Source organism: Cyprinus carpio, chromosome A11 (genome assembly GCF_018340385.1).
Source record: "Cyprinus carpio isolate SPL01 chromosome A11, ASM1834038v1, whole genome shotgun sequence".
NCBI classification, from domain to species: domain Eukaryota; kingdom Metazoa; phylum Chordata; class Actinopteri; order Cypriniformes; family Cyprinidae; genus Cyprinus; species Cyprinus carpio.
Window position 1 is genome coordinate 9,109,438 of NC_056582.1, and position 27,486 is coordinate 9,136,923.

Below are 27,486 nucleotides of genomic sequence, written 5' to 3' on the forward strand. Positions count from 1 at the left end.
AAGTCAATGGGGACCATCACATTTTTTTCTCTTTTTTTCCAAATATCTTCTTTTGTGTTCAACAGAAGAAATAAACTTATACAGGACTGAAACAACTTGAGGGTGAGTAAATGATTTTCATTTTTGGGTGAACTATCCCTTTAATTTTTGTAATGGTATTTTCACAGTTACCAGCTAAGAGAACAAACTACTTATGCTAGATACAAACTCCCATTACACATTTGAGAAAGGCTGATATGCAAGCTTTTACTGTATGCAGCAGTTGTTGCGGTGGCCGTTGGAATCCTTGAATCGAAGACGCATTTTGGGACGATATTTTTCCAGATAGAAGAGCTGCTTGCTGTTAAATGCTCCTCGGCGCTTTCTGAAAAAAAGAAAAGAAAAAGATATGAACATTTCCCTTTAAGAATGGAGATCACATGCTGACTATTATTATTATATTATTTTCAAAAATATAAAGTTATCTCACTGTCGAATGAACTGAACAGCATCCTCGTATTTCATCCCACACTCAATCAGGGCCAGAGCGACCAGTACTGGGGCTCTGTTGGAGAGAAAACATATTTTTTGATGTATATTTTATTAATTAATTATACTTTATTAATGATCATGAATCCTGTAAAATGACCTTCCAAGGCCTGCAACACAATGTACGGCAACACAGCAGCCTGGCTCCTCCCTAAACTTCATCCGAAGAAGATTTAGCCAATCATCAACGATCTGGTTAGGAGGAGGAGCTCCATCGTCAAAGGGCCAATCCTGCACAATGGCAAAAATTAGCATTAAAACATCACCCGAGTTAAGAACGGACATTTCTATTAATTTTCATGAAGGTGAAGTGGTTGATGTGGGCTTACCAGAACCTGAATACCCTCTTTAACAACCAGGTTTGCATCATATGTGGCCTCACACACTCGAACGACCGTTGTCACCCCATATTTCTTCAGTTCCTAATGGATGGGAGGGAATGTCATTTAAGTGATGTTTTGCAGTTACTGTAATAATAATTGTCTTTAAATCGTCTTTAATCGTCCCAAAACAACACTTTTAGTGTGTTCAGACCATTTAAACCAACACTCACCTCAATGAATTTGTGAAGCGTGGCATTAGTGGGGTTGTGGGTAATGAGGAATCTCATGTTTTTGTAAGTGATCTCCACTGGGGCAGGTCTATTCATACGAGCCATTTTTGACTTTTCAAAATAGCTTAAAAATAAATAAGGAGAAACGCTACAAAAACAAAAATAAAAAAAGATTAAATACAATTATATACAAAAATGAAGTAAAAACCATAGACCCATAGGATTAATAGCAAAAAACAAAAAAAAACAAACAAACAAAGAAAACCAAAAATAAAAACCTTAGAAAACAAGGCTGGTTCTCTGGTGAGAGTGAAGACGTAGGGCCAACGAGGGCAGTGAACTTCAAGAGATTTTTTTACCCCATCCAGAACTGCCGACTGCTGTAGACGCCTGCTCTCCAAGCCCAATCGCGCCAATGTTAAAACTGTAACACAAGTCTCTCTTCTGATGAGGTAGCAAGGCTAGCCGTTCACTTCTCTGCATAAACGCCGTGCTGAGCCTGGCAGTAGTCGCCACTGCCCTTCAGAAACTCCATAAATGTGTGACCCAAAACACCACAGAACTGCTGCAAGGACACAAAAACAGAAGCACAAGAGGTCAGGGTCCATGACTTCATTTATTTTTTTCGCTCTGATTTCAAGCAGCCATTTTTCTGAAAAATAACCATGGTGTTACATAAGTACTAAAATGTATTATTATTATTACCATGGTTTTTGCTACAAATATTATGGTTAAAATAATGTTCCTGTACCATGGTAAATTTATGGTTAATGCAGTTTTACAACAAATATTGTGGTAAACTGTGGTTACTGTAGTAAAACCATGGTTAATTATTGTAAAGGGCTGCCAGACTGTTGAACCCCTAAAGGTGAAACTTTGGCAGTTTTTTGTTGACAGATTTTCGGAACTTTAAACGACCAGATTAAATTAATTTACTTGCACAAACTAGCCTAATGAAAATAAATAATACATGTACACTATACTGTTCAATAGTTTGGGGTCAGTAAGATTTTGTAATGCATTTGAAAGAAGTGTCTAACAATGCTAACCAAGGCTGCACTAATTTGAACAACATTTGGGGAAGTCGTGGGCTAGTGGTTAGAGAGTTTGACTCCTAACACTAAGGTTGTGGATTCTAGTCTCAGGCCGGAAATACCACGACTGGGGTGCCCTTGAGCAAGGCACCGATCCCCCAACTGCTCCCCGGGCGCCGCAGCATAAATGGCTGCCCAATGCTCTGGGTGTGTGTGTGTGTGTGTGTGTGTGTGTGTGTGTGTGTGTGTGTGTGTGTGTGTGCGTGTGTTCACTTTGGATGGGTTAAATGCAGAGCACGAATTCTGAGTATGGGTCACCAAACTTGGCTGTATGTCACTTTCACTTTCAAAAATACAGCAAAAACAGCAATATTGTGAAATATAACCACTGAAAATAACTATTTTATATCTGAATATATTTTAAAATGTGTCTGAAATCAAAGCTGAATTTTCAGCATTACTCCTGTGTCACATGATCTTCAGAAATCATTTTAATATCATTTGATGCTCAAAAAAACAAAAACAAAAAACATTTCTGCATATTATCACGGTTGAAAACAGTTGTGCTGCTTCATATCTGTGGCAACTGTGATACATTTTTTCAGAATTTGATGAACAAAGTTAAAAATAACTGCATTTTTGATCAATTTAATTCATCCTTGCTGAATAAAAGTATTAATTTCCCTTTTTTTTGCCATCGACATTTTAAGCAGTTGAGCAATTTGTTTATTGTGAAATAATTGTTTCTCTGTCATCTGATAAGCACTGATCTGGGGCTGGGTTTTGTTTCCTTAATGCATCGTGAGCCCAAGCTGATCACAGAGACCAGAGGTGGCAACGGTTTCTTAAGATCTACTTCTGCTTCTGATGCTTTTAGGAAACGCACTGCACTGTAAGGGAAGCGTCAGCAGCAAACACAGTCTGTGATTGATTGGTTCTGTCTTTCAGCATCTGCGTATGTTCCGATGAGGAGAAAATGTTCAATCCTACACAATTATTTGCTAACATAGCCTATTTTTCCACATAGTACAACATTTCTTGCTAAATAAATAAAATGAATGCTTAAGAATGCACTTTAGAATGATATTTATATGTGAGGATTCAATATCAGTATCGAAAATATCAATACTTCAGGATCGATTCACCCATCCCTACACACCAGGGATCCTCAAATCTGGCCCATGAGATCCACTTTCCTGCAGAGTTTAGCTTTAACCCTAATCAAACACACCTGAACATGCTAATCAATGTCTTCAGGATCATTAGAGAATCTCAGGTAGGTGAGTTTGATCAGGGTCGGAGTTAAACTCTGCAGTGTACTGGCCCTCCAGGGCAAGATTTGAAGAATCCTGCTATAGGCTGAAGACCTAAATCACAAAGCTCACAAGAGCATGAAAATCAACCATATCTCCTCCCTCACACAAATGACTCAGAGGTGAGTCACTGTTTCAGAGGAAACACTGGAGCAGTGCTTTCTGGGAAGGCTGAAATATTCCTGTCAGTCCCGTAAGGACACACACGTGTCCCTGCAGCTCTAGAGATCACCACATACTAACCCTCTTTAGCAAATCGCTTTAAAACGACACAACAAACCTCATGTAGTAGTAACTCAAATCTACATGTAATTCAAATGAAAGGCACAGATGGTTGGATGAGTTATTTTTAAGTGCGACTTTATGGAAATCAAGCGTAAAGGCCTCAAATGAGGCCATTAAAATGTCCAAATGCAAATTCTATCTGAGAAGCAGGTCACTTTTTGAAGTGTGGTGAAATTCTACAACCGATAAAATGTTTATACTGCGCAAAAACAGATGTAAATACCCAAAACATCAGTATTATGCTAATTGATAAGGACTGGCACAAAGCCTTCCGCTTGGCTAGCAACGGATCAAAAAGCTCGCAGATTACATTCATTTTCAACAAAAAGGCAACACGCACACTCTTTGCAAGCTACATACTTTAATTCACTTCTAAATTTAATCGATTAAAGTGAAATAAAACTGCGAAATATCGTACCCAGTTCTCACTGATGTAACGTTAGCTGTCAAGCTAATTTAAGCTAACACCATCGCCAAGCGACTATTTCAATGACATTATAGCTGTAAAATGTAGTTTATAATAACACACACAATTTTTGATTAGTTGTATAGGTGGTTACGACAAAATAAAATAGATATATTAGTGTATATATAAACTGTGGTCGACAACAAAAGCTGTTTTGCTCTGATGCTAATCAGCTCATAGTTCGAGATTTTAGAGACTAAATGAACGTATTCGGAAATAATACGTTAAGTTACTCTAAATCCGCGTCAAAACTGAAAATATTTATATGTTGAATTGTTTGACTTACTGGAATATGCTTACTCATTGAAGATTGTAGCTTAATCATTAAGCCGCTCCGGAGAATACTTGTTGTGGTGTTTGACCATACAGCGCTGCCGTGTGTGACGAGAGTCTCCGGAACCGGTTACAGCTGGACTCAAGGAACCGCGCCCTGCAGCGCAGACTGCCTCCCCTGCTCTCCGTCCACACTAGTCATGTAGTATTATTATTAACAATAACATTTTATTAAATAAAACGTGACAAAATCAAGTTTAGCATGATTTTAATGACATTCTATTCTAAACGCATCCTATAATTTTAACACCAATAAATATCATTACTAATAAAATGAAACTTCTGTTTAAAAAAAGTTTATTAAACCATTACAAAATACAGTTGATCATGTATTTAATTATTAATTAGAATATTTATATTATAAACACATCCTATAATTTAAAATACAATTATTATTATAACAATAATACTTATAAATGTATTAAACATTACATTTTTAAATTACATTCATATTGTAAACATCCTACAATGTTAATAAAATAATGATGATGATGATGATAATACTTGTATTAAGTTAATTAAATTAAACATTACAAAATAAAGTTTATCATGTTTTGAATTATATTCATATTCAAAACATCCTATGATGTTCATAAAGTTAATTATTTTCATATATTTATGAAAATAATTAATGTAGTTGCTACAATGAGGAAAAAGTACAATTAATTAATCATATTAGCAGTGCCTCAGTGCCTAATTTTAAGAGTAGTCCAAACTACAACTGATTTAACATAAATATATAAAAACATTTTTGTAGTCATCTTTTAAATATGTCTTTTATTTTTATTTTTTATTTGCTTGGCAACAGCAGTGCTTATTCAAAGGCATGTCACTATGTGTTAGTTTATGTTTCAATCATAAGCAATGGCTTTGGTAACCTTTTAGTCAAACAACTGCATCTTTCTAGAGATTTGATGAATAATGAAAAACAGCTGATGTGCAGAAGCTCACAATAGGAGCGTGGGACTGAACAGACTGGACGGTTCATACATTTGGCTGGGGTGAAAGGGAGCAGACTGGTTTGTTTCAGACTCTGTTAGTCAGTTGTGTGAGCCGCTTTGATTGGGGCAGATGATTATGAGTTTCCAAATAGTCTCATAAAAACCCTGAGCATTATGCAGGACTCAGAGGAATCCAGAGATATGGTAAATCTAAAAATTATTATTATTATTATTATTATTATATACTGTGTGTGTGTGTGTGTATATATATATATATATATATATACATATATAATTATTTATTTATTTATTTTTTGACAAATGGTCAAAAAATACAATTTGTACAGTTAATTCAAGTTATTTTTGGATGTTTTTGGTACTCCATGATCTTCTGTTATTGTGAGTTATATTCATTCTGAAAGCCATCAATTTCAAATTCTTCAGGAAAAAATTTCAGACCAGATGGATGGAGGAAATATGAGTGCAGGAAAGAAGGGAAGAGAGAAGCGTCTTTCCTCCTCTGACTGGGACAGAAAAGGGACTTCTGTACCCTTAGTGCCATCAAGTGTACCAATTCCAGGCCCCATAAACGACCCCATCGTTATTTCCATCGGCCCTGCCCAGCCTTGTCCCTCTGTTTCTAGTGAGTCCCAGGACCAGGGTCTCTCGAGAGAAGACAACTACAACAGGCATGGATGGAGAAGGGAGAACATGCGATATTACCGGTCAACTGGTGAGGGTGGTGTCTCCAAACAAACAATGGATGAACTGAAAAGTGTGTTGCGTGAGAGCTCCCTACTCAGTGCAAAAGGGCAAGATGAAAGCGGGAGCTACCCTCCAGGTCAAAGAGTGGACTGTAAGCCAGACCAGATGCCATCTAAGAGTTTCAGCACCTTCAAGCCCCTTTCAGAAGCTAGGAGAACATCCAGACTAAGAGAAGGAAGTCCTAGCTGGGATTCAGCTGGTTCTTCGATGACCGATGGACCTCCCGGCAGGTCCTCTGGTATGAGTTCACCCACTGGTGAGACATCCCATTTGGATGAAGCTGGCACATCACACTCAGGTCTGAAAGATGATTTATGTTTGACTCAGTTTAACACATTTACTTAACCTGCTCATTGTTCATCTATCTGTCTGTTTATATTCCTAACAGACAAGGAAAGCTCACAGGCACTCTCTTTTGCATCTCAAAGCTTCATTTCTGACGTTGAGCGCATAAAACAGCAAATTGCCCAGGAAAACATAAGCTTTGTTCGCTTTGAGGCCACTGATCTTCATGGCGTGTCCCGATCCAAGACAGTTCCTGCTCGATTTTTTCATGTAAATCTTTTTAAATGCCTCTTATAGGTTCTGTACTGTAGTCAATATAATGGTACAATTTTAAGCTGCTGGATGCAATGTTTTTGCATATATATTTACATACATACTTTATATTGCAGATATATTTTATACTGAGATGTTTTTGTAGGGCGTGGAGAGAGGGGGTTTGTGGTTGAAGCCATGGTTGAGGGTTGGTTTAAGTTAGCAAGAGAGTTAACATTGCTTCAAGCAGCTTTAATGTTAGTAATACGTTTGACTGTTAAGTGTCCCTTGTAGTCTTTTTGCAAATACTGGTTAAATACTGAAAAACTACTTAACAACATTATTCAATATTGACACTACAGGAAAAAGCGGTATATGGCATCCCTATGCCGAGAAGCTACCTGGAGTTAACCCTAAGCCCCAAAGTCAACGAAGTTGATCATCCGAGTGCAGCCAGCTTCAGCAGTGATGTCCTCCTGGTTGCAGATCTCTCAACGTTCCAGATCCTTCCCTGGGCGGACCAGACTGCGCGCCTCATCTGTGACCCCTGCACGATCACAGGAGTGCCATTGCGAACATCACCCCGCCTCATAGCCAAGCAGATGCTGGGCCAGCTCCAGAGCATGGGATTCTCTCTCCACTCGTCCTTCACGTATGAGTGCTGCATCTTCGGAGCCCCTGAACGAGTGGGCCCTAAAGCTGTGTTCTTCCCTGCCACCACGCTGTTGGGCAACTACGATCAACCCTTCCTGCAGCAGCTAGTCAGAGGGATGTACTACATGGGAGTTGACGTCGAAAGCTTCTCATCTGCAAATGGACCAGGACAGATGGAGATTTGCTTCAAACCGCGGTTTGGAATCGATGCCGCAGACAGCGCCTTCACCTTCCGCACAGGAATCAAAGAGTTAGCCAGGAAGTTTGACTACATTGCCACCTTTTTCACAGGTGACAGCATCCACAATTCTGGGTTGCTCTCCCATAGCCTTTGGGATGCCAGTGGCAGAAGAAGCCTTTTCCACTCAGGCAATGGGGAACTTTCGGAAATCGGTAGAAAGTGGCTCTCGGGTCTTCTCCAGCACTCAGCTGCTCTTAGCTGCCTCTTGGCTCCAGGGATCGGCTGTCGAAACCAGCTTTCCAAAGACAAGAAAAAATCCAAGAATCATTTTTATGCCACATGTGGCTGCAACGACAACAGCTCCGCCTTCAACGTGAAGGTTCATGGTGGACGGGAGACTCACATCGATAACAAGCTGGGTTCAGCAATGGCCAACCCTTACATTGTGTTGGCAGCCACAATAGCAGCAGGACTGGACGGTATTAGACGTAATCTAAATGCCGAACAGGTTCTAAGCAAAGCTCCAGCTCAGCAGAAACAGTTCCCGGTCCCTGTTAAACTGGATGATGCTTTAGTAGCTCTGGCAGAGGACAGTGTGATTTGTGGTGCACTGGGAGAGCCTTTCGTGCAGTATTTTATTGCCATGAAGCATGTAGAGATTGAGACCCAAGAGCAGGATGCCGACAGGAGCAAGGGACTTGAGTATTTTATTTAACTTCTGAATTTGCTAAATGATTTTGTGTATTTGAACCCAAGAAAATATTTTTCATGACCCTTTGATTTGGTATTAAAGACAAACAATACCTTCCTTGCCAACAGGATTTCAAAATAAAATCATACAACTGACTGATATCTGCTGCAGACTGATTTCATTTAAAGCATTAATGGGCCTAAACAGTGTAAACTTTAAAGTCAATTTAAACTTTAGAAGTAATAGTGATTTGTTTTTATGAATAGATAATCTACTTGAAGTTCAAACTTTCCAAATTTGTTTAGCTGGGACCTGGAATATCAAGATGAGACAACTGTTGACTCATGAAGTTGCATACGTCATGCTGTTACCGAAGCTTGTGATTGAATAACATTACAGCTGAATCCAAATTATTTATATGAATCTGATCTAGCAGGCCTGTCCAATCCTAAAGGCCATGTCCTGCAGAGTTCCAACATCCTCACACACAATGCCTGGAAGCTTCTAGTAATTTGAAAGACCTGGATTAGCTGGTTCATGTGTGTTTAGTAAAACTCTGCAGGATAGTGACTCTCTAGGAGCAGCATTGGACATCCCTGTTATGTACTTCTTCTTTTTTCTTTTTTTACCTGTCCCTGTAAGTGCATTTACCTGCACTTTAAAAATTTTATTACAAAAAAAGTTTTTTTATTTTAAATGTCATGTAAATTGTTTAGGTTGACTGAAATAAGAGAGACCTCCACAATAGGAATCCATGAATTTCAGGAGAGTGTACCTGTAGCAAAGTAGATATTTTGTAAAATGCAGGGATGTCTAATCCTGCTTTTGGAGGGCCTCCTTCTTGCAGAGTTTAACTCCAAACCTGACTAGACTAGACTAGACCTGACTAGAAGTTTCCAGCAATCCTTAAGACCCTGGTTTAGGTGTGTTTAATTAGGGCTTTAGCTAAACTCTGCAGGATATTGACCCATCAGGAACAGGATTGGACACTGCTTGAATATTGTGATTAGTTTGGCTAGCGCAGGGGTTTTCAAACCCATCCTGCACTGCACATTTTGTATGTCTCAAATACAAATCAGATTCTATCAAACACACCCAATTCAGGTCTTGCAGTCTCTAGTAATGAGTAGATTAGCTGATTCAGGTATTTTTGATGAGGGAGACATACACAATGTGCAGTACTGGGGGGTCTCCGTAACCCTTGGGTTAGCACAAACTACTAAATTTGACCTTTATAGTAATTCTGAAGTAAACCGACTACAGTAATTTATAGATTGCTCTTATTATGTAAAACCCGAATCAAATTACCTTTTGGGACATAAACAGAGAGACAAAATTCAGACTACCAAAGATCCACTCCAGTGAGGAGACGGTTGATTTTTATTGGCACCAACAAGCTTTTGGGAGGGGTACAGAACAAAAACAGATAAGACAGTGGTGGCCTTTGTGATGATTTTTGAAAGGCCCAGCAGCACTTTGGCAACTTTCTTATCATTTGGCTGCGAAAGCAATACATACAACACAATTTTCCTATGTTTGTATTATTATTATTTTTTTTCTATTTCAGAGATGAAAACTGGTACACTGGAGTCTAAAGCTGATCTTAAGGGACTCTTCTCCGACATATTTTACTGTACGTATATATTTATCCTTGCAGTTGTACCAGTGACAGATCCTGATTTGTAGACTACTGCAGCAAAAACTAAAACAGATGAACTTCATTTGCTTTTTGAATTGAAAGCCTATACATCAACTCTGTCAATACTTCACGAATCTTCAGATTCTATAGTTTACTAGTTACTTCTTAGTAGGGGTAGGGGATCTCATGGATCTTGGTGGGGTGGGGGATCTCATGGATCTGGGTGGGGTGGGGGATTTAGGAGCAGGAGCTGGAGCTGGAGTGGGAGATTTCACAGAGGGAGGTGGAGTAGGGGTTGGGGACTTAACGGAGGGTGTAGGAGTTGGAGGAGTCGGGGTCTTCGCAGACTGTGGAGCGGGTGTAGCTGGCTTGGGGGTAACGATGGGCTTGGCCATCTGTCCCAGTTTGGGCTCAGGGATGTCTCCGCCTTGTTTGTAGACACTGACTGTGATCTCCACAAATTCACCTCCGTACTTATTCCGTACATTGATGCTGTACTTTCCAGAATCTTCAATGTGCACATTATTGATAGTTAGGCTGGCGAACTTGCCTCCCTCGAAGGTGATCTTGAAGCGGTCGTCAGACACAACTTCCTGCTCATTCTTAAACCAGGTGACCTCTGGGCTGGGGTCACCACACACTGTGCAAGTTAGACTCAGGCTCTGCAGAGGTGCAAGGTCACAAAGTATGTGCAGATGAACTATAAATCAGTCATCAGTATAATATATGAACACTTTCTGACAACACAGTTCACTTATTAGAAATATATTAATAGCAAATACCAAGTGTAGGAAAATGGGAAAAGTAAAAAATATTTTACCTTCTTCTCCATAATGGTGACAACATCTGGCAGGCCACCTGCAACTCTACCACGGTCTACAGAGAGCAAATAATTCATATAACACATCTGGACACTATTTCTAACTTAAGTAAAAATCAAAACAGGTTAACAGGTTTCTGTAAAAAAAAAGTTGATTTTATAATAAATTGGTTGCTTCCATTTGTATGAAAATTTGGGTCATGATTCTGGGATCTGAAAACATTCCTAAGCCGATTTAATGAGATTATTTTCATTGTACAAAGCTTTACACTCCATTATACTGCCTGAGTTCAAGTATGCATGAATGCCGGATTAGAGCCTCATTAATGTTGCATTTGAGCAGTTCTCAGAAATACTCACTCTTCTCAGCAAAGGCAGCAGCTCTGATGAAAGAAAGAGAGAAAATATCAGTGTGTGTGTGTGTGTGTGGCTCTATTTTTAAGATGATTCTTAAGAAAAAAAAATAAGAGTAAAATACGAATAAACTGAAGCAATGGAGAGTCTCTTACTTCAGTCTTTGGAATTCTGCATAGGCATCAGTGTATGCTGTTAGAATGGAGGAACACATTACAAGAAGTAAGTAACACATTTTAACACAGTACCTGAAAAATAAATGTTTCCATGACAAAGAAAATGAGAAAAAAACCTATTAATTGTAGATTTTGTATGCAAAACGCTGAGCCTATAGCATTCAGCAGTCTAACTTCCACTTGCCTTGTCCAGAAAGGTCAAAAGTGCGAGTGTGTGATTTCTTCCCATCATGAATCTCAATGGTATAATGACCCTTTTCCTTATCTGTGGGCTCACAGATCTGCATCCAGGCCATCTCAGATGTGCCTCCGATTCTCATCTTCTCTGAGGAGGAGATTTTACTCTCTCTAAAGACAAAACAACCAAAAGAAAATCACTAACATTGGCTATAACCCACCAAACATAACACAGCTTTGATCTCAAGCATATATTACCATATAACACATCATATAATTTCATTAGCATTTGATTTGTATATTTTGAGTCTGAAAATATGGTTGTCTCTCTTCATGTGGATGTACCTATGAAACCAGCTAGTTTTCATCTCCTCTGTGTAGTACTTCATGTAGCACTGCAGTCTGATACCCTCTGGTGTGCACTGAAGAACCAAGTCTGAGGCAGAGGAACCTGTAACAAAACATTCAAACTGTAATAGTCATACTATTCTTAATTGGATTGAATCTAATCATTTCAGCCACTTCATAAAATCAGAAGAGAGTAACCAACATACCAGCAATACTGGCGATTGCGTTGATGATATCCTCAAACACTGACAAAAAGAGAATAAAAAAAAAAAAAATCATAATCATGACAAATAGTGTTTACATCTATAAATACACTACTGTTTTAAAAGTTTGGGGACTCTTATGCTCACCAAGGTGGCATTTATTCGACCAAAAGTGCAATTATTATTACAATTTTACAAATAACGGTTTTCTACTGGAATACATTTTAAGATGTAATTTATTCCTGTGATGACAAAGCTGAATTTTTCAGCATCATTACTCCAGTCTTCAGTGTCACATGATCTTTCAGAAATCATTCTAATACACTAATTTGCTGCTCAAGAAACATTATTATCAATGTTGAAAACAGTTGTGCTGCTTAATATTTCTTAATTATAAGTCATTCCTGCCACTTTTGATCAATTTAATGTGTCAATGCTGAATAAAAGTATTAACTGCTTAAAAAAATCTTACAGACTCCAATCCTTTAAACAGCAATATGTATGTAACATTATATATATAAAAAAAAAAAAAAAAAAAAAAAAAAAAATATATATATATATATATATATATATATATATATATATATATATATATATGTATGTATCTTACAGTTCAGAGATGAGTACCTTTGCCAGAAATCTCAAAGACAGAGGTGTCCTTTCCACGGTCATCACCCAGTACAGCTTTGTAAATTCCCTGGTCTTTCCTGGAGAACTGTTAGAACAAAAACACAATAACAATAAAACAAAGTAATTACATATTCAGAATTATGAAGCTCCAAACTGTTATAAAAGATTAGCTGCATTTATGTTCACGCTTTATAAACTTAGATCTGTGGAGTGCTGGTTGTCATACCATGGGGATTGGAAGAGAGCAAGATCCAGACATTGGGTTTGGTGGAACATCAACAGTAATTTCTTCATCATCTTTAAACCAGGTAAATCTTGTCTCTTTCTTCACATTGGCCAGCTACAGTATAAACATGTGGCAATGATAATTATATGAGACTCTGGTATCAATGTTAAACAGTCCTTAAATTGCTGGGTTGCATTTACCTTGCAGACTAGCATCACTGTGCAGTCATCCGTCACATGGAAAGACAGGTACTCTGAGAAGTGAGGGCCTGAGAACACCAGAATAATGTCACTGATTAATAAATGAAAACTGACCACATACTACAAGCAATACTGAGAATATGGGGTACAAGTTTGCCATTTTTGTGGTATTTATGTTGCTTCACAAACCTTGTTTTCTGATGTGCTCTTTTCTCTGGAACTCAGCTTCCTTCAGAGCAGCTTTGAATGCTAAGATTAGAAAAATACAAAGAACACGTGCTCACAGAGGTTTTATACTTCTGTACTTATCCCAAAACTGCACTGTGACTGGACGTTTACTTTTATACACTGTTAAGCCCTTACCATCTCCCACAAGAACCAGTGAGCTTTGGCTCTTGGCCTTGCCATCGTGGATCTGAATGGTGTAAGTGCCTTCATTGGCCTTGGTGAAGTGCTCAATAGTCATCTGGATGATTCCAGTAGAAACATCATGGCTGATTTTGTAACCCTAAACACACAGTAAAATCATTTTAAACAGTTTTATCAAGGCTTTTAACTGTGAGTGCATATGAGTGAAGTGCTGGTCTGTACCTCAGCACTCGTGATGGCTTTATCATTGACGATGAACCTGTAGTTGACAGAGGAGGACAACTTCTTAGCCTGCACCCAGAAACGCACGTGACCCTTCTCCAGAATCTCATAGTTCAGCTCCGTCTTCAGTGGAACAACTGATAAAAAAGTAAAAAGTAATGTATTTAAACACCAAATCAATCTTAGATGATCTAGATTATTATGAAATGGCAACCAAAATCATTCATGAACAATCCACAGGCAACTCACTGGGATGTTTGATGTTGTAGCTCAGATCAAGCATTTTCTTGAGCTCTGTAAAAGAAAACGGGTATCATATTTATTGAACTTAAGTAAATAAAGAAAGAGATATTTAAAACCAATCTCTGACCTTCTTCATTGACTGAGTAACTGGATGAAACGCCGTCTGTATCGGTCACCGCGACTGAGTAGATGCCCAAATCCTCCTTCTCAGCATTTACAAATGTCAGCTTCGAGCTTGACAGAACACATTGCAGCTTGTAAATTTATACCACTTTGCTACAGAACTTCTATATGTAATGATGCTGTAGTAATATGCATAACATAATTTCATGACAATCCTTGAGTACCTTACGATTTGATAAACTGAGTGCAATTTTGTATGAATCTCATTTGTACATTTTTGTGCAATCTGTTGACGCTCCCCTTAGGGTTATATTTAGGGGTGGACCTTGGTGGTGATGTTTTACCCACAAATCAGATTGTATGAATTCATACAGAATCGCCAACTTCTATGGTACTTTTAAATTCTCATGAGACTGGGTTGAATAAATGACAAAATCCACACAGATCAGACATACTGTCTTCCAGAGGACGTGATGGAGACCCTGCTGGATTCAGTGATTTCTTTGTAGGACTTTGACCATGTGAACTTCGAGGTCTCAGAGACATCACAAGCTTCAAAGTTCAAGAAAATGTCTCCAGTCTCTTCATCAACACCACACACAATCTCCTTTGTACCTTTAAAAAAAAAAATAAAAATAAAAAATAAGCAGTTGTATCTACCATAATCCACTTTTTGTCGTACAGTACAATGAAAGGTGATCTCATTTGCTTCCACTATTTGGAAAATAGCAGCGTGGGCATCCTGCTAAACATCTTTTGTGTTCCAATCAAGAAAGAAATATGATTTGGAACAAAACCTATATGCTCCATGTTAAAGAATGGTTGTTGATGAGTGCTTATAGTTGATAATAATGCAGTATTGTAGTTACCTGGCAGCGCTTTAGCACATACAGGATCGGACACATCTGAGGCTTTTCCAACACCTTTAGCATTCACAGCCCGCACTCTGAACACATATGAAGCTCCAGTCTCTAGTCCAGACACCTACAGATCAGTGTATCATATTCAAGTCCTTATCTTTGATATTGGCATTTTCAGTTTTGCAACAAAATGAGGGGTTTTGTGTGATACCTTCAGGTAACAATGCCCAACTGGCTCAGCATTCACAGCGACAAAATCTGATGAGCCCTTCTTAGCCATGTCCACAAAGTAGCCAGTGATGGGACCAGCTCCGGCGTACACAGGAGGCTTCCACTGCACCAGGACGGAAGTATCACGCACCTCCCAGAAACTAATGTCATATGCTGGGCCTGATAAAAATGAGAGAAATTATAAATTTAGACAAGATGGTATTTTCCGCTGTGCAACCTCATGACAGGAGCTATTAATGTTTAACTCAGTGCAGTTATAATTTTTTCAGGGTACTGACCAGGTTCAGCCATTGTCCAGGCCTCGCAGGCAAAAGCTTTGCTGGGCTCAGATGGAAGGCCAACTCCGGCCAAGTTAGCAGCCTGTATCTTGAACTCATAGAAAACTCCAGTGGTCAGATTCTCCACCTGGATCCAGAAGTTAAAAATACAGACCAATCCGGAAAACACACAACAACTGTATAAGTTTAAAGTAGTTTTTTATTGCATCTGTAAAAATAATACATTACACAGCAAATTTTCATATCTAAAGCTCTTGAACTCATATTGACAAATATATTCATGTAGAGCGTACCGTGTAGGTCCTGTGGGCAGCCGGACTGGGGCTAACCTCCTTCCACTCCACTGATTTTGCCTCACGCTTGTCCAGGTAGTAAGATGTGATCTTAGAGCCACCAGTGTTTTTGGGGCGTTTCCACGCCAGGGTCATGGAGGATCCATTACAGTTCAGCAGACTGATGTCGTATGGGGCAGAGGGAGTAGCTGATCATGTGGGTCAGAGGGGAAAAAAAACATTCAGCAAGACGGATAAAGGTCCTGACGATCACATATAGTATGAGCGACTGGAGCCATTGTGGATCAAACAATAATTCTCTGTGACATTAAATTCAGTGATACTGATATAGTGATTGGTTACAGACATCATACACAAACTCACAAGCAGCCAAGACTTTAAATGTGAAGAAAAGAAGTGCTGATTTTATTAGGCTTGTGTGGAAATAACAGGAGTGGATCACGTGCTAAATCACTTTATAAATGGAAATATATCACATACATACCATACTCCACTGCCCCAACTGTATAAGATAACACATGGAGCATTATTGAAATGCTAAATGAGAAATTGTACATGTCCACCAAATATATGCTATTTCTGAGTCTTTTTTTCCATTCACCAACATACACACACACACACACACACACACACACACACACACACACACACACACACACACACACACACATAAGTGTACTATATGTCCTCTCTGTTGTTGGACATTTTTTGCATAGTATTACATCTGCAATAGACAAGGTCTGTTTTTGCATGATAATACATCCACACCAGTAGATGTCAGTATAAACTATAAGACCACTGTTGTATTCAGGTCAGTAAAACACAAAAAAACATTTATTGCACTTTTAATATCCTGCTTTAATATTCCTACTATTCCTACACCTTTCATATTTTACTATTTATAACTGACAATATTTGGATAATACATCCACACCAGTAGGTGTCAGTATAAACCACAAGACCACTGCTGTATACAGGCCGGTGAAACACACACACAAAAAAATCATTTACTGTGCCTTTAAATCAAAGGAATCACCATTTTGGTTAATTAATTGTCTAATCCTAACTTCCCTTTCCTTTATAACCTTAATAACACTGCTACAGGAGTCAGCAAAGTTGTATACGTACAAAGAGCAGCATCAATGAAGAGAGGAGCAGATTCCTGTGATTCTTCACTCAAACCGTAAGCATTCACAGCTTGCACACGGAACACGTAAGTGTCTCCAGGGACCAAACCATGGACCACAAACCTGACAAATGTGAATCCAGATAGTCAAGCACAATGCAAACCTACCTCCAGAAACCAGTCAAAAATTTTCATGCAATTAATAAAACTAAATCTGGACAGTTTTGTGTGCATTTTACCTGGTGTGCTTGTAAGGCCTGTGGTTACAAGGGAACCATTTCTTGGAGCCGACCAGAGATGCATCCACATAATAACCCATGAGGTTGTTGGCATGTTTCGGGGGCTCCCACTGCACAAAAGCAGACGTTTTGGTGTTTCTGGAAGCAATCACCTGTCCCGGGGCAGAAGGGACACCTGCACAAACCAAACACACAATTAAAAAAAAAACATCATGAGATATTTTCACAGGTTTAACTGGGAGCAGAAGTCTGTCTTCCTGAAAGTGAACATGTTATGGTGGATGGATGTGTCCTGAGGTGGGACTAAAACAATAAAAGTGAGCCAAACAACAACAAAGTGTCAAACTTCTTGTGGAGGGGGACAGCTTTTAAGATCATGCTATTTAAGACTTTTTTTTGCGTTCTAAGTGATTTCCCTTTTCGCAAAGCAGAAGGCTGTGGTAACGTAAACATACATACCAATGTTCGAAACAACACCTGCAAAATACAGCACAGAAGAAGCATTTGTAGGATTCTTTTTTGTACTGAACAACATCTTCTGGAGATTTTATTTAACATAGCTTTGCATCTGACTGTTAAACAACCACAACAGCTGGACTCTTAAGTTGCAGTTTGACAGTTTAGAGCCTTCTTACCACAAGGGTCCACCTTTTGGATGGCTGCTGTGGGCTCTGACGGCTCACTTGAGCCATACTTGTTGACAGTGATTACGCGGAAACGGTAAGATTTCTTGTCCTCCATATCGTAAACAGGGTAACGGGGAGATCGTAGCTGGACCGCAGTGTTGACTCTCTGCCAGATGTGACTGTCACCTTCACACTAAGTCATGGAGAGTCACAGATGGCCATTATGAGGAGAGTTTCCCCTTTAAAAACCCAGGAGTTATGGGGAAAAACAACCTATTTACAAAATACAATGACTAGTACTGTAAAATTACATTACATTAATTGTGTATTACATTTAAATATTACATTAAAAATGCAATTAAAGACTTAGCGTAATTTAGTTAATAGCATTTTTATGTATAAATAAAGTTTTTCTTGACTATTGACTGTTTTAAATCTAACATTGTTTATTCTTAAAACTTTAGTGATTAAGAAATGTACATTATTTAATAGATTTTAAGCATTATATCAGATTTTTTTTTTTTTACAGATTAAAAAAAGTGCACACACACCTTCTCAATGAGGTACCAGACAGGTGCCCGTCCACGAGGGCTAGGTGGTGTCCAGCTCAGAACAACGTATGTTTTGTTTATTTCTGTAGCATGCACATTGGTGGGTGGATCTGGTATTGTTACATACACTAAACAGGAATAAATCAGATGTTTATTTATACAAAATAATCTTTTTAACATAACATCTACATATATACACTCTTATTTGCAGTGTGTTAGTAACTTAGTTCTAATGTATTGAGACAGCATGAATTTTTGGGAACATTTTAATACTTTTAACTTTATTTAATTGGATTAATTTAATTAAGGTGGATTTAATTAATTTAACAGATTTTTTCACCCATTTATTTGCTGGTTTAATTCAATCTGAGGGACACGTGTTTTGGGTTAAATGTGGAGATGACAGTAAATCAGTCTTGGAAAATTATTGGTTAGTTGATTAGCCAGTTTACATTTAATATGTGACATTAATTAAATTATATATATATATATAAAATAATATATATAAATTATTATCATTGCTACAATTTTTTTCATTTTTGGTCTTGTTGTCAGACCAGTCTGTGTAGCTGTCATTAGATACTTTTTGGAAGTCTTGTAAACAGCATGATGCTATTTCTTTTCTAATTATACATTTTATTTTATATGCAGTTTACATGACCTCATATTAATTTGGTGATTAAATATTAAAATTACATGTAATATCTTTACTTTTAAAAATGAAATTTTCACAAGTCAGGACTATTTACAATGAAGCCAAACAAGTGATTAAAAATGAAGAAAAACAGGACAGATACAAGACAATTTCCATTCAGTTGAATTTAAACTTAAAATCTTAAAGCTGATGAATAAAGTCAATGGATATGTCACGTTTGTTTAAAAAAATAAGAGGTAAATGTAATGTTTGAAATCAAGGTTTATGTTTAACCTTTACTAATTGGAATGAATGAATGAAAAATGGACTGTTAAGTTGAAAGGTATTTTGACGGAAACAACATGCAGTGGAAAGGATGGAGAGAGATGATATTAATGGCTCAGTGAAAACTGAAATCGAGTGTACCTCCTTGTAGTTCCTCCTGTCGAATTGCAATGTCATATTTCCCTTCGATTTTAATCACTGTTTCAATACATAAACATAATACTTCATTTTCCCATCAGCTTGAGTGATTCCAGTTGAACATATTAAACACCAGACTGTGTTTAAGACTATCATCACAGATGTCTTTAAGATTCTGTGTACAATATATGAGTTTATTTATGTATATATGTGTTATTTGGTTTATAGCAACTTATTGTAATTGTTTCAAATGTGACACTAAACACATACAATGAATTGCAAATTTGAAAAAATACAGAAAGTATAATGCACAGCACAAGCATCAAAGGCACTTGGATCGCACCTGTGAGAAGACTCTCATTGTAAATTCGGAGCAAACATAACTGAGCATCTAAGGAGGAAAAGCATACAGCTTTTTTTTTTTGCTACTGATGTAAGCTCACTTTTTGCTTATTATAACAGCTCTTTTAAATCATGTGGGTTATACTTGTACTGTTTTGCTGAGTTTGTAGTCCTACCTTCCACATCACTCTCCACTTCTGCAGCGGTCACTCCAGAAGACATCCTGGAAGGCAGACTGATGCCATCTTTGTTCACAGCCCTCACTCTGAAGTGATAGGATGCCCCCTCGGTCAGGCCGTGGACGGGCAGCTTACACACTTTCACAGGGGAGTCATTGCACTGGACCCAGTCTGTAGTTCCTGACTTACGTCTGCAAGTATGTGTATGTAAGATCATTTAAAATACATCTAATATGTCTTTTTTTATGTGCATTAAACTCATGCTAATACTTTTTATTTAATTATTTATTTGAATAATTCATTATATTTCAATTAGTTCATTATTAAAATATATTTTTTTTTTAAATGATTTAATACATTTAAATTATTTATAATTTAATTTCAATTATTTAAGAATTCCACTTATGGTGTATAATTTTATTTGTAGTGCATGTTCACCTGTCCACAAAGTATCCAGTGATGGGAGCCTCATGGGTGGTGTTTGGAGGTTTCCAGGAGACCAGGACGTAATCCGCGTTGACATCAAAGACTGCAACATCCATGGGGGCTCCAGGGGCCCCGGCCACTGTGGGAGTGGCATCTGTGAAACAAATACACATACATATTCAAATACATGCAGTATATTTAATGGATGTATCAAGAAAGGAATTAAATCGCTTTTTCATTTATGTGTTATACTAAATGTAATACCTCTTCAGAACCCCTAAGGTTACAAGGTGGAAAAAATAAAAGATGATAGGAAAATTTATAGTTCAATACTTGAGCGTTTGCTCACAAATTTTTTGAGTACACTTAAAAATGTTTCTCAGGGCAACATGAATGATTGTGTGTAAAAGCAAAAGCATTGAAATATAATTTTTCTTCCCATCTCATATTATTTCCACCACCTTTTGCATTCTCTCACAAAAGATTTTTGTGGTAACCCCAAACTTTTTCCATTCAGTGCAAAGTTTCTTGGGGAACGCAAAAGTTTTGCTAACGAAAGGAAAGTTTCTCAGGGAGGCATGATAATTTGCCAGGAAATGCAAAAGCACTGAAATATTATTTTTCCTTCTATCTCATATTTTTTCCATCTCCAGATCTTTAGCATTTTCACAAAATGTTTGCGTTCTCTCACAAGTTTTATGAGGGAACACAAAAGCAAGCGGTGAAGTTTCTCAGGGGAATGCAAAGTTTGAATGCAGAAAAGTTTGAGAACAAAGGCAAAAGGATCAAAATATAATTTTTCATCCCATCCCATTTTATTTTCATCCCCAGAACTTTTGCCTTTGCTCCCTAATGTTCCTCATATTTTTTCCACAACCATGTCCCCTCCTAGTTGTTGTAGTGATGGTTAGATTATTTATCACTTATTTTGTACCTTTAACAAACAGGTAAGCACTGTGTTCTGCAGTTCCATCCTTGGTCCAAATGCGAAGCGTGTAAAGACCCTCATCGTCCTTGTTCAGGTGAGGAAGAGTGAGCTTGGCGACCCCACCACCAATAGACATCTCAGCCCACCTGGATGGCATTAGCAAAGTATCTAAACACACAAATACAAAGTATTAGTATCAGTTTTTCAGTGGTTCTAATCTGAATGAGAAACACAGCATCTCACCATCTCTGTACCACATGACCTCGGGTGGCAGGTTTGGCAGATCAGGCACCACCACCATGTTGGCCACTAGACTAACAGACTCTCCTTCGATACCAAACGTCACCCCAAATGATTCCAGCAGGGTCACCTCAAGCTTACTGGGATGAACGCTGCTGAGCAGAGGAACTACAGGAAACACAACAGAAACTCAAGACCACCTGAGGACCAGATATGCACCATAGCAACAAACCAAACCACTTGATATGCTTGTGCAAAACATGTTTTCGTGTCATATTTATTAAATTTCATAACAACTTTCACATAACAAAAACAAGTGGTTCTGTTTATAATTGTCCACAACCCCATTTCTTCAAGTTATTATGAGAATAACTAAGGATTCAGTAACTATGAATGCATGTTGTTTGTATACTGACAACTCTAGGTGGTGTTTACCACACTGCCTTCTGTTTATAAGCACAGATGAACCCTGGGAAAAATGTGACATTGTTTCCATGTCTTATCAAGGCTTTCTGCCTGGAACAGAACAGATATTTATGGCTCATGATCTCAAGTAAGGACCTGGACGTCAGCCAAACACAAGCTCCAGCTCACCTTGTCCTGGCAGATGGGAGAGCTCTCCTCCCCCTAGTGGCCCTACATGGAAAGACAAGCAAAGAGGTTACTAAAAGTTCCCTGAAAGACCAAAAGAGAAAGAGAAAAGATATGAGGAGAAAAGAAGACACACTCACTCCTGACACAGACAGTAACCTTGGAGGTGGCCTTTCCATGCGGATTGGTTGCCACAGCACTGTATATTCCAGAATCAGTAACTGCACATCTGCAATTAAAAAAAAACAAACAAAAAAAAAACACTATTTCACAATGTGAATAAACAGCCTGAACACGAGTGTTCTAATCAGAAATATAAAGAATTGTATATAATATACTGTATATTATAGATTATATTGGCCTTATAGGACATACTCATTAGATATCAGATTAGTTCACCCAAAAATGAGAATTTTAACAAAATAAAAATTCTCATCATTTACTCATGTTGTTTCAAATGTATGTCATTGCATGACTTTGTTTCTTCCATGAAAGACAAAAGAAAATTGTGATATTTTGAAGAGTGATTTTTTAAAGAATGCTGACAACCAAACCATTTTGGTGACCATTGACTTCCACTGTATCAACATGAAAATGTGTAAATGATTTTAAACAGATTTTTCTTTTTTAGGGTGAATAACTAGCAACTGAATAAGCAATGTCATGAACAAAGACACTCACAATTATCTTTAGAGATTAAATTATATATCAATTTCATTGGTGATAAAATCTGATGATCTGAATGTACCAAGAAACAGTAATATTTTGAAAACAATACAGTCACACATTCTTTCTAAAACATCCTGGCAAAATTATCTTACAATATTAAAATCATAAAAAAAAAACAAAAAAGAAAAATAAGAGACAAAACATTAGACAAAAAATTCTATCAAATGTCTAGTTAACAGAGTGGAAACATGCTCTCTATGTTCCTCACACCTCTTTCAAGAACCATTTGGTATGAGTGGAGAGACTTTGCATCCAGAACTTGATCTCACATGACAGCAGTGTGTTGGTCTCAAACATGCTGTGCTGTCCTTGAAGGAGTGAGATTAGAGCACCGAAATGTGACCTTCAGTCCCTGAGGACTATTTTAGAGCCACTCCTTTGCCTTTGCAATGCATAAGAGATCTTTGTCCTAACCAATTTTCTTATGCATTTGCATTTTTTAATTTCTCTCTGAAAGAAATAAAATATGTAACAAGCTTTTCTGAGAATGAATGAGTGTCACTGCGATGGTCAGTGATCTCTGAGAGGTGCTACTGTAATGGCGGCTTTTAGTCTTCACGCGCGTCAGGCGTTCCAGGATCAAATGACGCATGGCTAAGTTGAGCAGAACCAACAGCTGAGACTTCTTCAAGATGAGGACTAAATTGGAAAGTGTGGCTCTCACAAGTACTTCATTCACTTTCGCAGGCCTTTACAAATGAAAAACGGTGTAAATCTATTTCAGAGTCAACCTGTCACCTGTCATTGACAAAACACTTGAAATAAATGCAATACAATACCACTAAAATAAAACAATACAAACTAAATAACATAAAATGCAACTCAAAACACCCTTATGAAAATGGAGTTTAAAATGGAACGAGGAAACTATTAGAGGCCTAACTGTAAACTGAGGGTGTGTGAGGTTATACCTGCTAATAATCAGACTGTGAACACCATACTTGTTCTCAATTTTGTACTTCCCAGGAGCGCTCAAGGGTTCAATGGCAACATTATTCCTATACCTGCCAATACAGAGAAATACAGTTCAGTTCAGCTTAATTTGAACCAAATTAGTGAGAAAGAAAAACCACAGCAGAGACAGAAAACAAAGCATGAGCAGAATAAATGCATGTGACAGTTCATTTAAGCATGGTTTTACAAACAATTTACAGCCAAATTTCTTTTTCTCATGTTTTATGAATAAAGTCTGAAGATCCCATTGCTTTTTGTTTAGAATATTCAAATGAGATTACAGATTATGTTGTTGAAGTTCAAGTTAAGGCATTAAATCATCACCAAGAGCAGATTATATGAAGGTTTTGAATATAAAATTGAATCCAAACCATTTGACAATAGGGTTGGGTTTGCCGGACACAGTGCAGAACAGCTTGACGGGAGTCTTTTCCCACACAGTGTGAGATCTCAGACTGACCAGGAAGTCCGGTGCTTGAGGGACCTCAGCAGGATAATCCTTCCTCAAAGGCATCATTCCCTTCACCTGTTATAATACAGGAAAGACTGAGTGAAGAGTCCAAGTTTAACGCTCTGCTTTTGACTCTCATTGTTCAAAATATCTTCTCTTGTGTTCCACAGAAGTCAACATGAGGATGAGTAAATGATGACAGAATTTTCTGGTATTTTGGAGAGATGTTTAAGATGATGTTTACCTCCCTAGTCATCTCAATGCTGTCTACTTGCTCCTTTGTGGCAACTTTCATCCTGTGCAGCTCGTGCTGCAGCTGAACCAAATCTCTTCCAAAGTGAGCCGCCATTCTCTGATACTCTTGCATGCCTTCAGGAGCCCTGAGCATGCAAAAATGCAAATGTATATGTCAAAATGCACAGGATTAGTCTCAGGAGTACAGTGACACTATCATTTTTGTCATCTGTAAATATGGAAGTGGGCTTTAGGTCTTCTCTTACACTGTCTTTAAATAGCCTTCTGAACTGTAAAAGATGCAGGAGCCAATAAAATCTCACCTCTCCCTGAAGGTTGGCACTGTGTAGGCTTGTTCCGCCATAGCCTCCGTGGCCTGGACCTGCTCCTTCTTCACTACCTGAGAGCTTGATTTCCTGCCATACACATCAGAACAGCATTTGAGTCATGTTTCTATCATGTGATCATCAGACAGCAGGTGTGAGCAGTTGTGCTGTTGTGTGAAAGTCAGAATTATACCTACAGAAGGATGAATTGCATTTATTACAGTAGTATAGAGTATATTGTGCATTTACTAAATAGTAGCATTATTCATAACATAACATAAGTGTTTAAATTTATTAATTCTACAAATTAAATTCAGTTTTGTACCAAATTAACCCTTGTATAATATACAGATAATATAATATAAAATAAATTAAAAGCCACTTAAGTGTACTTAAAGCAAGTACACATTTAAGATTTTAAAAAATTACACTTTGTAATAAAGTCAAATTACAAGTTTACCTTTAAAGTACATTTTAAATCATGACGTTTTAATAATCCTTTTTGCTTTAACATATAGCACTCGATTATAATTTTAACTGTAGTGTGTCATTTGATATTACATTTGTAAATGTAAATATTAATGTACTCAATTGCAAATAAAATGTGTAATTAGATACATATTTAAATACATGACGTATAAGTCTCAATAGAAATTACATTAAAGTATAATTTAGTTTAGCATGAATGCTTGTTGGTACATTCAGCAGTGCACTTTAACCATATTTAAAAGTCACAATTAATTATGAAATTACATATCAAGTGGTTCCCCCCCAAAAAAATATAATATGCAGTTAAGTGTCAGGAAAGATTAAATGAAGTTTGCTCTTACAATAAGTTTATTCTTTTAAAGTATATTATTCCCATAACAGGTACTCTTTTAAAATGTGTTCATGCGAACAAATAAGTTCTTTGTTCGTCCTCCTTTGTAAGTCGCTTTGGATAAAAGCGTCTGCTAAATCCATAAATGTAGAGGTAAATGAACAGATGCTAACAGGAAATGCAAAATAAATGCAGCATGTTTCAGTCAACAGCGCCAGCAAAGCTGTAGAAGACCTGAAAATAAAATGACCAATGGCTTTGACCGTGTCTTCAACACTAAAGAAATTATCATCACAAAATTTTGATTAAAAATGTTGAATAAATGGCCATGAATCAGTTTTTTTAAATACTTCTAAGTATGCTTAAATGCTCTAACATTGATTTTGAGGGCCAGGTTAATTAGAGCAACAGAATCAGTTCTGTAATGTATAGTAAGGTTTGGTAAAAGCTGATTTATTCATGATTGTTAACCTAAACGCAACAGACCCAACATCGAAGCAAATTTGACTCTTCACTCAAAATGTCATTACACACCACTTTGTTTCTTGACAGCCGAAAAGCTTCCATGCGCCATGCTTCATATTTTCCTACTGTATGCAAAGCAATCTTTTCTCCTTCCTCACTACTGATGTATGACATAATGCTGAGTCTGTTTACAGCGCACACTAGCTTTGCTTACACATCTCCCATTAAGTCACTTGACCTCTGGGTCTCTTATGTAGCAACAAAGAGAGGGGTGTTAGTGTAAGCGATCGCTGCTGTGCATTTAGGGACAGATCTTCTGCCCCGCTGAAGCCTCAGAGCCAAACTCAGGCCAAAGCTATCCATATGCTCGGCCAACCAAATTCAATTCAACCACATCCCATACCTTGAATGTTGGACAACATGTTTTGAGCTTTGATGTTGCATTTGCTCCTGCCGATAAAGTGTAACGCCTCTCGCAGGCATGTCGGGAACACTCTGAAAAAGACCTTTTGACCACACCAATACTCATTGTGCAATCTAAATCACCTCTAAAATGGTTTATACTGGACAAAATATACCATTAAGAATGCTAATTATGAATATGGCACATCTAGTGTTACTATTGTTGGTATTACATATTAAGTAATATTGGTTGATCGTGGTTAGCATGATGTAATACACAATTAAGTGTAAATGGTTTGATAATTCAAATGATTCTGACCTACATAAACAATAAATCATCTTATAAACATACATGCACTCCTGGATAAAGACCAAAACTGAATATTGCCTGCCCAAAATAAATCAATATAACGGAGTACATTTTTACTTTAGCTACTGGTTATTGTAAACTAGCAGCAAAACTGCCTCTCCTCACATTCCAGCCCATCAGCAGCTCAAGTGCATCGCATTACAGGCAGAAAGGGAAAAGCTGACCTCAGAATAACTTACGGACACAAACACACAAACATCTCAAAAATCCGAGTGGGAGCAAAAGAATCAGAGCAAAATCCCTTAGATTTGACCTTTGACCCACACATAATGTGACAGTCTGCTGTGACGATAAGGTTTAGTGTAGAAACAAACAAACAAATGAAATAATTTGTGCAGTTCAGCATTAAACGAACTCTGAAAAGTACTTGAAAGTAGAACACAACCTATTAGAAAACAGATTTTTGGAACTAAAACAAAAGCCAAAAGTTAGCACAAACTTTTTTTAATTACCTAAAGTACAGAATCACTTCAGATCTAGAGTCTTTCAATGTTCAGTAATATCTTATGACAATATTCAACTGAAATCACATATGTGAAATGCACCCACTATGATCAGATGGGAAGCGTATGTGTCCCAGTACATATCTGTTAACAGATTAATAAAATAAAGCTGCACTTACCCCAAGAGAAAAGAAGAGCTTTGAGTGTTGGAAGAGCAGCCTGAGAGCAGTTGGAAAGCTCCTGCTGATGGAACAAAAATAATGCACTCACTTAGGGAATGCCTTCACTCAGCCACCCCATGTAAGGACACTCTT

General features: G+C 37.7%; 3 protein-coding genes across 9 annotated transcripts; 1 reads left to right on the forward strand and 2 right to left on the reverse strand.

Moving 5' to 3' along the window:
• Nucleotides 1-29: 29 nt before the first annotated feature.
• Nucleotides 30-4,632, reverse strand: LOC109052013 (protein tyrosine phosphatase type IVA 1). Of its 2 annotated transcripts, none has more exons than XM_019069494.2 (7): nucleotides 4,466-4,632; nucleotides 1,441-1,646; nucleotides 1,082-1,214; nucleotides 858-950; nucleotides 629-759; nucleotides 470-544; nucleotides 30-364 (listed from the first exon to the last, which is right to left on the reverse strand). In XM_019069494.2, the coding sequence occupies exons 2-7, from the start codon at nucleotides 1,443-1,445 to the stop codon at nucleotides 247-249; spliced, it is 555 nt and encodes a 184-aa protein (XP_018925039.1). In that variant the 5' UTR covers nucleotides 1,446-1,646; nucleotides 4,466-4,632; the 3' UTR covers nucleotides 30-246. The 2 variants fall into 2 exon arrangements, with proteins under 2 accessions (XP_018925039.1, XP_018925046.1); XM_019069501.2 differs by having other exon boundaries at nucleotides 1,360-1,646; nucleotides 4,466-4,631.
• LOC109046315 (lengsin-like) lies at nucleotides 3,377-8,459 on the forward strand. 2 transcript variants are annotated; one of them, XM_019064090.2, is made up of 5 exons: nucleotides 3,377-3,550; nucleotides 5,420-5,657; nucleotides 5,898-6,516; nucleotides 6,607-6,773; nucleotides 7,118-8,459. In XM_019064090.2, exons 2-5 carry the CDS (start codon nucleotides 5,628-5,630, stop codon nucleotides 8,303-8,305), a joined length of 2,004 nt encoding a protein of 667 aa, XP_018919635.2. In that variant the 5' UTR covers nucleotides 3,377-3,550; nucleotides 5,420-5,627; the 3' UTR covers nucleotides 8,306-8,459. The 2 variants fall into 2 exon arrangements, with proteins under 2 accessions (XP_018919635.2, XP_042622087.1); XM_042766153.1 differs by lacking the exon at nucleotides 5,420-5,657 and having other exon boundaries at nucleotides 3,378-3,550.
• Nucleotides 8,460-9,638: 1,179 nt separating this feature from the next.
• Nucleotides 9,639-27,483, reverse strand: LOC109052039 (myomesin-2-like). Of its 5 annotated transcripts, XM_042766148.1 has the most exons (39): nucleotides 27,352-27,463; nucleotides 26,361-26,463; nucleotides 24,670-24,762; nucleotides 24,357-24,492; nucleotides 24,033-24,187; nucleotides 23,619-23,711; nucleotides 22,119-22,207; nucleotides 21,982-22,023; nucleotides 21,391-21,555; nucleotides 21,154-21,315; nucleotides 20,232-20,373; nucleotides 19,791-19,984; nucleotides 19,276-19,332; nucleotides 18,216-18,343; nucleotides 17,674-17,857; nucleotides 17,498-17,515; nucleotides 17,039-17,213; nucleotides 16,802-16,923; nucleotides 16,158-16,175; nucleotides 15,674-15,861; nucleotides 15,381-15,507; nucleotides 15,083-15,261; nucleotides 14,881-14,995; nucleotides 14,467-14,626; nucleotides 14,016-14,122; nucleotides 13,895-13,939; nucleotides 13,646-13,782; nucleotides 13,418-13,562; nucleotides 13,244-13,303; nucleotides 13,055-13,122; nucleotides 12,855-12,968; nucleotides 12,626-12,713; nucleotides 12,002-12,040; nucleotides 11,793-11,898; nucleotides 11,455-11,618; nucleotides 11,250-11,286; nucleotides 11,101-11,123; nucleotides 10,741-10,796; nucleotides 9,639-10,582 (listed from the first exon to the last, which is right to left on the reverse strand). In XM_042766148.1, the coding sequence occupies exons 2-39, from the start codon at nucleotides 26,438-26,440 to the stop codon at nucleotides 10,079-10,081; spliced, it is 4,515 nt and encodes a 1,504-aa protein (XP_042622082.1). In that variant the 5' UTR covers nucleotides 26,441-26,463; nucleotides 27,352-27,463; the 3' UTR covers nucleotides 9,639-10,078. The 5 variants fall into 5 exon arrangements, with proteins under 5 accessions (XP_042622082.1, XP_042622084.1, XP_042622083.1 ...); XM_042766150.1 differs by lacking the exon at nucleotides 26,361-26,463 and having other exon boundaries at nucleotides 27,352-27,483; XM_042766149.1 differs by lacking the exon at nucleotides 16,158-16,175.
• Between the last annotated feature and the right edge of the window lie 3 nt (nucleotides 27,484-27,486).